The 9,934-nt window shown below is 41.7% G+C and overlaps 1 protein-coding gene across 4 annotated transcripts in view; it reads left to right on the forward strand.

Annotated features, from left to right (window-relative positions):
* Positions 1-9,934, forward strand: part of LOC125771689 (synaptic vesicle membrane protein VAT-1 homolog-like) — a 443,804-nt gene that overhangs the window by 60,290 nt on the left and 373,580 nt on the right. For 3 of the 4 annotated variants that reach the window (XM_049442608.1, XM_049442610.1, XM_049442609.1), the window contains exons 6-8: positions 1,315-1,460; positions 1,604-1,763; positions 1,845-2,382. In XM_049442608.1, coding sequence (XP_049298565.1) covers positions 1,315-1,460; positions 1,604-1,763; positions 1,845-2,382 — 844 coding nt within the window. Of the gene's footprint in view, positions 1-1,314; positions 1,461-1,603; positions 1,764-1,844; positions 2,383-2,479; positions 4,177-9,934 lie in introns of those variants that run through there. The other variant, XM_049442611.1, reaches the window with a different exon arrangement.

Here is a 9,934-nt window from a genome sequence, read left to right on the forward strand (position 1 = left end):
ATATTAGAAAAGTAGAAAATATTACTATTTGGATCGTTTAAAAACATGAATCAATCCAAATAGTAATATTTTCTACTTATGAATCCTGTACAGTATCAGTATTATTTTATTCTTCTTGGCCTAATACAATGTACTAAGAATGTAATGGCTTATTCGAAAATCCAAAGATGGCCAAATGAAAAGAATGCGTATGTCCACCACGTTCAAGGATGCTTCTAGATGGAATAGAAAATCTCTTGGCATTTGGAATATCATTTTGCACCCCGGGTTTGTAATAGGTTGAGAATCGAATTTCTTTCCAGGACATGACAACAACGGCTGTTTGGAAACTATTTGTCTCGTTGCGTATGCTTTCCCGATCACATATTGAACTTGTTAAATGTACGCATTGTAGAAACTTGTAAAACAATGCACTCTGAATCGTTTGGGATGATGCAACACACTGTGGAATGCGAATATTGCATTTCGCTGCTCAGATCTAAGGACACGTATACTTGTTCTTCAAGGCATGGGAAATAAAATCCACAAGCTATAACACGTCTTCTCTTGTTCCCATCGCAGATAAGACTCTCCTCAAAGGACATGGCACATTATAATGATGTTCCGTACAGTATTGTGACCATGATCTGTTCGGATGCCTGGACAATATGGTTGCTCGTGTTGTGTGAGCAGTACCGATTGTCTTGAGTTTATCTTTACTTCATTGTGGGAATGCTGCTGAAGACACTTTTCATGCACTTATTGAAAGCTGGACATCGTTACGGACAAGCACAATGTCCAGAATTTGATTCATCATACACGGCTTAATGATATTGACGAGTCAAGTCTTGTCAGCCATACTCGCAACACCTTTGAGAGTTGGGCAGGACGACGTCTAGCATGGCAATAAAAAGGCGCAGGGTGGTCTTACCGTCTTTCCTCCATTGGCTCTAAATTGACTAGATGCGACAGTGGCACGTCGTTATCATTTGTATAACGAGCACGACAATCAAATTATTTGCCTGTAAGAGGGGGGGCAGAGGCTAACGTCGACGCACCGGCGAAGAATGTGTGCGAAGATTCGTACGAAACGTGCCCCTATCCCGCTGTTTCCGTAGAGTTTATGTAGAGCAATAAAGCATTAATATGCTCCACGATGCATAGAGAAAGAGCTGGGGTTATTATTATTGGAGGAAGATATGATTCTTCATTATCGGACAAACTTCCTTTTGGAGTTGAGCAAATACATTGTTGGATGGGTAAACATATGGGGAATACCAATGCATATGGCAGGAGAGCTCATTATACATTTTTCCCTTTTTCTTTTCTTCCCAGGGTCAAGCCATCGTTCAGCTGGTACGCACCGTGCCGAATGTAACCATTTTCGGTGTTTGCTCGAAATCAAAGCATGAAGCCCTGGCCGCAACCGGTCTGATTGACCATCTGATCGATCGTACCGACTATGTCAACGAGGTCCGGAAGTAAGTAAACGGTTCCCACTGGATATAGCTTTGTCAGGAGATGATTGATTGGGGGACAACATTATTCGAATTGTGCAATATATCGTTCGGTAGTAGAAGAAAACTCTTTTCATGGTTGGACGCTTATTTCTTCCCTTTTGTAGGATTACGACCGAAGGTGTGGACATCGTGATGGATTGTCTGTGCGGCGAGGAATGCAATCGTGGTTATGGGCTGCTAAAGCCGATGGGCAAATACATCCTGTACGGTTCGTCGAACGTTGTCACCGGTGAGACCAAGAGCTTCTTCAGTGTTGCTCGTTCGGTAAGTGTTGTTGTGGACTAAATACCCGCGCGCAGAAAAACATAATAATGCTGACAATGTTTTTCTTTCCATAATTTCCAGTGGTGGCAGGTGGATAAGGTATCCCCGATCAAGCTGTTCGATGAAAACAAGAGTCTGGGCGGATTCAATCTTCGCCATCTGCTGTACCAGCAGGACGGTTCGGAGTATGTACGCTCGACGGTGGATAAGATCTTCGGTCTGTGGAAGGAGGGCAAGGTCAGGCCGGTCGTTGATTCGGCCTGGGCGCTTGAGGATGTGGCAGAGGCGATGCAGAAGATGCACGATCGCAAAAACATCGGCAAGCTGGTGCTGGATCCATCGATGGAACCGAAACCGAAACCCGCCACACCAGCCAAGAGCAAATCGAAGAAGCAGGCCAGCGAGGACAAGGGAGGCAAGAAGGATAAGGACGACGAGAAGAAGACGGCCGAGAATGGTAGTGGCGATGAAAAGAAGGAGGGAGGCGATATGGCCGAAGAAGCTAAGACGAACGGCGATGCGGAGGAGGGTGTTGCCGCCCAGGTGAATGGTGATGGCGCTGCTGAGAAGAAGGACGAACCAGCAGTTGCTGCTACCAATGGGGATGCAACGGAAAGTGGTAAGTGTGTGTGTGTGGTTTGATGGGAACGAAATTGTTAATTAAATTGTAAACTATGTTTCGACTAAACTAATTTGCTTCTCGTTAAATTTTTCAGAAAAAAAGGAATCGAGTTGAACGGTTAGCAGCACAGCCGTCACAACCTAGAATCATTGCAAAATACAACAGCACAACTATCCCGCAACCCATCATTGAACTATTTTACCGTTTTTACTTCCACAATACACCCTTACACCACCTGAAGCCCAGCTAATGGTGGGTTTACCGAAAAGATGAGGTGTGATAATCGGTGTCGGGCGTGTGTTTATCGGTGTCTCGTGCCACATTATCATCACTATCACTACTACCCCTCAAGCGTCAACAGGAATTTGCAACGAGATATGGGAAGCAGCAACTAAATATATTATAAATATATCTAAATGGCAAGCAAGCATACGAAAAGTCATACGCAAAACATCTATTACTACAACAAAAAAAACAACCCGCATAATTCTATAACTAATAGCGGGCTGCTACAATAAACGTCCGCAGGAAGAAATAAGTGAACGGAGCTGTAAAGCAACGTAATACAGAAAGCAAATCACTTATGTGGTTTAGACGGCGTGAAAAAAAGAATTGGCCAATGGTAAAATGAAACGAACGAAAGCGCATTCAAAACCAATGTTTAGTGTCCGTTTTGTCAGGATGAACAAGAAATGTAAATCGTAATGTGAAATAATCTCGCAAACAGTTATTGCTTTCTTCACGATGCAAAATGTCCATCATAAAGGCTACGCCAATTGGTTTTGTGTGAAAGTTGATCTCATACGTTTCGTTCGTTTGTTTGTTCGTAGTTAAACATTTTGTTTTTATTCCCGCGATTGCTTACTGAATAACAAAATTAAAGATTTCAATGTAAATCGATTCTAGATGGAAAGTGAATGAACAGTGCAAAATTGGCCTAATGGAACAGAAGACAGCAACAACAGATAGCAAAAAAGGAGTAAAGAAACGGAACAATCAAGAACAGGAAAGCATAACGTTTGCTGCACAACATGAAATACGATTGCATAAATACATTACACAAACAATCAAACACACACCCACATACACACACACAGTAGCAACAGCGAGAGGGATACGAGAGCGGATCAGTTGGATATTTCTTCCTTTTTTAATATGTGTCATTTTTTATGTAATATTTAAATACTAATTGTAATATTTCATATTATATGTTTTGCGTCTCGGAATATCAAGCTTCCAAATCTGTATCTACCCGGTGCAGCGTAATAATCGAAATTAATTTTTACGTTTTATACACGGTACCGGTTTCGGTTTCATTTTTTATGTAATTAATTAAAATAGATGAAGTTACATTAATACCGTACAGCGCGCGGAGCGAGCGTGAGAAGTTGTGAACACATTGCGGTATTAAAGCAAATTCCAGAATTGTCTACAAAAACAAACATGTTAGCCATTGCTCGTTAGGTTCTTTGGAAGCGTTTGTTTCTAAAAAAAAGCAAAATATCCCCAAATTATTCTTGGTTATATGTTTATATGTAGGGTTTGTGTTTTTGGCAACTGCGCGTGCATTGTTGATTAGCTTCAACACAAACAACACGCGGAAAGAAGAATGTGTCACAAGTATAGTAATATCGGGGGTGGTGCCGCTCCTTTATCGATTTGTATAAATTAAAGAAACAACAACAAAAAAAATGAATATAATTATTATTTTTACATTTAAATCGTCATGTTTTGCGTAACAAAAAAAGAGGGATTATAAATGGATAATAATTGTAAAGCTGAGATTTATAACTTTTGTGTTTGTTTCGGTTTTCTTTCTTCCCTTTTATTTCCGAACTAGAGTTAATTTTATTATTTTCACTGTATCTGACACCACTCGACACTAAGATTAATTGCTTTGCATATTACTAACACTTAACTGTAATTGAACTAACTGAATCGTAACCAGGCGGTTACTATAAGGAACCGTTACTATGCGCTCTCTAAACAGTTCTTCTAATGCTGAACGTGATTCTTACAAAAGAGCTCTTTAAACACTATGTAACGCGTCACGTATGCTAATTGATGGGCTTGGTTTTGTAGGACGTTCAGATTTTTGATTGTTTGTTTGTGTTGGCTTGCGCATAATGCACTCTGTTGGCATTGTTGTTTCTTTGAGCTTCAGCAGAATCGTTAGGGGGCGCCATTCCAAAAGATCATCCTGCATAGCATGTGTGAAGTGCAGAAGATCGTTTATTCATTATTTTGCTGACCACTGTCTGTAATATAAATACGTGAACATAACTAGAAGAAAGCCATAATAGAGAGAGAGAACGAGAAAGTGAAAGAAGAATGCTGAAATGCAAAATGGCAAAAGCATGGTAGTCGTTACGAAACTTTTTGAATAGTCATAAACCCTAAATGCGCTGTTTACAGTGTTCCCGAATTTCGTTCTCTAATGATCGTTTCTCTCCAACCTTGTTTCGGAATTGGGGCGTGTGTGATATCATCGTGCTTTTTAAACATCGTTTACTGATGGTAAAAAAACAGAAGGCATTGTAGGTAGGAATGAATAATACGACTCAACAAAGGGGTAAATTTCTTGCACACAGATACACATACATTCTATTTCACCGAACGCTTGATCGCTAAATTTAAGCCCAGATCGGCTGACGAACGGTTTTAATCATGTCCATCAACAGGAGAATAGCTTCTACAGGAGAAGACACATATTTTGGACGGGGAATAGACTTAGGAAGCTTCATAGAAATGTTGCGTAGAGCTTCTAGCTACAGGCACCATTTTTGTTTGTGTCACAATTTGCCTAATGGTATCCACGGTGGGAAGATTTGAAGGAAAAGCGCCTTGTTGTAAGAAAATGACCTCTACTTGGAACAAATGTTTTGTAAACCACACATACACTACACCTCCACCGAGAATGGAATTTGAAGGACACCATTTGACCTCATGAAAATATTTTACAATTGCAAAAAACACAATGATAAACTTTCACGCAAATGTTTCAAATCATACTCTCACCCTACACGTTAGTTCCGCCAATTGAACCATTTTCCTAACACTGCCATTACATCCTTCCTCGCGGGGGGGCGAGTGTGCAAATGAGTAAGAGGAGGAAAAAGGACACATTTTAAAAGATCCCTTCTTCGTGCGTGGGAAGAATATTCCTCCAACCATTGCTGAATGGGTAGAAGAATGGTTTCATCGCGAGATTAGTCTGTAGAATATGGTTCCACACGTGCGTGTGTAGATGGTTTTAGATAAAGCAACAGCTCCGTAGCTTTGGAAATAGAAACATCCATTTCATTCCATGGTTCATGCAATTTTGCTGCGACTGCTTTTGAGAGACTGTACTATTTTAAATGGCAAGAAAAACGCGTTAATTAAATCCTCTTTTTTGATGAACGCATACCGCGGTGGGCCTGTTTTGGCGCACGCAGATTAAAACGAATCGAATTGAAGAATAGCTTAGGTAGCTTTTGAATCCCTTTTTCCCGAATATACACACATATCCGAGCGTTTTGCACCAAGGCAGCATCAACAAACCAGGCAAACGTTTAGGGAATAGTATTTTTGCCTAAAAGCAGCTTTGATACTTCACTCTATTGCTTCGTAAGCGTCTTTTAGAGACCTCCGAATCCAAAAAAAAATCCTAAAATTGCTTAACGGGGAGCTATTCTTTTTGGATACTTTTTATATAATAAACCTTTTTCCCTTTTGGTATAACTTGTACCAACGAGTTTTACGTAGAGAAAGAGAGAAGTGTAGCAACTACAGTGTGGAGAGAAATATGTTTTTTGGTTTATTTATATCAGCTTTTTCTGCTTTTTGCAAAACATTCTTAATGAACTTTACTAAAGATATACCATGGATGAAAAGAAGTACCGTTGGAAAGAAAATGGATTCGAACAACTAGCAAAAACAAAAACCCATTTTGTGTATTGCTCTATCATCATTACTTTCTAAAGAAGAAAAAAAGAACGACAAAAGTAAACACTCATAAAGAACGCTAGACGGGAACGCGAAGGGATCAAGGATTGTATCGCTAAAGCGTACGCCTAATCGTGCAAACTGAAGTAGATATTTAAGGCACAAAGATTAATGTAAAGTTGTGTAACGGATCGTAAGCAGAGCGGTAAAACAAAAAAAAAGAAAGAAAGAAAAACAGAGCATACAAAAGAATCAAAATATACTAACGAACAAAATCCACAGAAGAACTATGTAATGATCAAAGTATAAATATGTATATTCGTATAATATTGTGTACACGGGGAAGCGATGGCAATGCTTGTGGCATTTCGAGGGACAGGATGTTTTTTTCTTTTGGTGTGACAGAAAATAAGTACGATGAAAGGTGGACTTTTTATCGAAAGTCAAGCACATCAGTGGCGCATCAGATTGTGTGAACGTAGAGTGAAGAAGATCCCCGATAAAAAGGAAGCTAACAAGCAGATTCGATAATATCCTCAATATTGTATTTGAAAGAACAATCTACACATATTTATATACACAAACATACACACATATATATATTTTCCCAATGAGAATCGTGCATGTCCGCTAGAGAGGCAGCTGATGCTAATCCCACAAACCTCCACCTCCCATTTATTAGCTTCCCACGATCCCAACAACCAAGGCACAAGATGATCCTGTTTCGTCTTTACGTGGAGCATAACAAATGGATTGAAATGTTCGTCATAGACGATGTGTACCAGTAAAACAAACAAACAAATAAAAACTCCGTTGGAAGCAGGATTGCGATCGATTATTGTATGAGCAAAAGACAGAGCAAAAGAGCATCAATCCTGCATTAAGGTGATGAATGTTTTGTGGGAAGGATATAAGGGACGTGATGATGGCACGCCCTGCGCGATGTAATGATGGCTGATGGAACAATAAAACTGATGGAATTGTACGTTGTAACTAGGTTTTTTGGTATTGAATTTCTTTGTTATGTTTGTAGCCGGTATTGGTTAAATAATTAAAGTTTATTTTTTAAACCATTACGCTGAGAAGATTCGTGTACCATTTCAGTTTTGGCACACTGTATACACCGGAAAAGCCTTTTCACGCTGGGTTTGCGCGGAAATTTCGCTTTTGAAATACTTTTAGCAAACAGCATGTCAGATAAAACAGTAAACAATATCCACGTTGAAAAAGAAATTAAAAAGAAAGGATGATTATATTTTTACTTTCCTCAAAACTTTAACCGGTATATTACACGAATTGTTCAACAAATAATTACACGATTGGAAATTATGACTCGCCGAATCGGAGCGATCAGCCCCCAACATAGTGATCTCCCATAGAGTGAAGTGGTCGTCAGAAGATCCATGATCCCTTCTTGTGAAAGCTTTCTTCCAAGCTCTAGAGGATCACTTTGCAATGGAAAAGATCGCTCATTGCAAGATCGCAATACAAATCCACTCTCAAGAGAAGAGATCGTCTAAAAATTCGATATCCCTGGTTGGAGCCTAAAGGAATTGTTATTTTTTCAATGTTTATTTAGTCTACTTCAAAATAATCCTTCTTAAGCTTTGCTGTTAGTGACTGATATGATTTTTGTTGACCATGCGGATCTATTACGCTGAATCTTAGATTGAATGTTTTCTCCAACGGCCCTCTATTAATTAACCGTCTTTGTAGTATGGATATTTAAATAACACATTCCATTGCAGACACCTGTGGACGGTTGCATTCTTTTTTCTATTCACTGTAGTAGGATTACGCTCTACATCGTCGAGGAGGGAATGATAAATAACTTAACTAAAAACTTGCAGTTGCATTCTGAGTGTTAATTAATTTTTGTTTACTAAGCTTTTTAATAGAAAAAAAATTAAGAAGGAAATTCCGTTATGCTAAATCAAATTCAAATTTGGACGGTCCGGTGGTGTATGTGATAAACAGCGCCGGTTCCACACGACCGGACCGGGGTCAAATCCCATCCGGGACCGTCCCTCCGCAGCAAGGACTGGCTATCTGGCTACGTGGTAAAATAAGTCTAGTAAGCCAGAAATGGTCGCCGTGACCTTAGAGGTCGCTAAAGCCAACAAGAGAGAGTAATCAAATCCTACATCAAACAAATATTAAGAAAAAGAAATATAGTTAGTGTTAAACGTGTTGGTTCTGTTGTCAGTGTATGTAGCCATACCGCACTGATATGGGTATGGATCCGAAGCCTCTAGAAGGATAATATAGGCACTCCATACCCTACTCCGACTCAATACGTCCCCGTCGTACAGAATGGTAACATATCTCTCCAAATATCTGAGCTTGGGTATACGGGGAAACCCAACCCCTTGGGAAGATGGGGTATATGGCTAAATTGAGCGGAGGGGGACAGCCAGCGTCTGTTCTCCATGTTAGGGGCAGCTGGATGTCCCTTCTGTCCTGGCACCCTACGGGACTTTAAACAGCTAGGATGCGTAGGCCCTCCGACGAGACAGGGGGTTGGGGGAGAGGCCTTGCTAGCCACCCCCAATATAAAGGCAACGAAAGGTAAACAAGAAATTTCGATTATCGACGTACGTACGTACAGGGGAGCAAACGTCGACTCAGACCATTTCCTGGTTATGGTTAAGTTACGCCAGAAACTGTGCGCAGCCAATAAGCTGCGCTATCAGCCCACCCCAAGGCTCGACATAGATCGGTTGCGGCAAGCTGATGTGGCGAGGGACTTCGCGACCACGCTAGGGGAAGCGTTGCCGGAGGACACCACCTTCGAGGCGATGTCCCTCAATGATCATTGGCGTATGATGGAACAAGCCATCAGCAGCACGGCCGATCGAACTATTGGCCGCGTAACACGTAACCGGAAGAAGGAATGGTTTGATGATGAGTGCAGGCGAGCACTGTCCGAGAAGAACGCAGCGCGTACTCGCATGCTCCAGCGCGAGACCAGGCAGAACGTGGAAGACTACAGACGACTGAGAAGGCAGCAGACCCGACTCTTCCAGGACAAGAAGCGCAGCTTCGAAGAGTCGGATGAGCAACTTATGCAGCAGCTATCCCAGTCGGGGGAAACTCTTAAGTTCTACAGGATGCTGAATGCGGCACGAGGCGGTTTTACTCCCATAACCGCTATGTGCTGCAACGAGGAGGGAGATATCCTGTCGGACGAGCGAGAGGTGATCGACAGGTGGAAGTGCTACTTCGACAGGCACCTGAACGGAGCAGATGCAGGGGAGACCTCTGCAGGAACCAGAGGAGAGCAGTATTGCGACAGCCAGCAGGATGACGAAGTGCCCCCGCCATCCTTGGACGAAGTCATCAGTGCCATCAAACAGCTGAAACGTAACAAGTCAGCTGGCAGCGATGGGCTGGTGGCAGAATTGTTCAAGATGGGCCCGGAGAGGCTTGCCGCGCATATGCATCGGCTGATCGTAAGGATTTGGGACCAGGAAGAACTACCGGACTAGTGGAAGCTGGGTGTCATACACCCAGTGTACAAAAAGGGCGACAGACTGGACTGTGCTAACTTCCGAGCCATCACAGTCCTGAATGCTGCCTACAAGATCCTGTCCCGAATACTCTTCTGCAGACTTGCGCCCCT

This window comes from Anopheles funestus, chromosome 3RL (genome assembly GCF_943734845.2).
Source record: "Anopheles funestus chromosome 3RL, idAnoFuneDA-416_04, whole genome shotgun sequence".
Lineage (NCBI taxonomy): Eukaryota > Metazoa > Arthropoda > Insecta > Diptera > Culicidae > Anopheles > Anopheles funestus.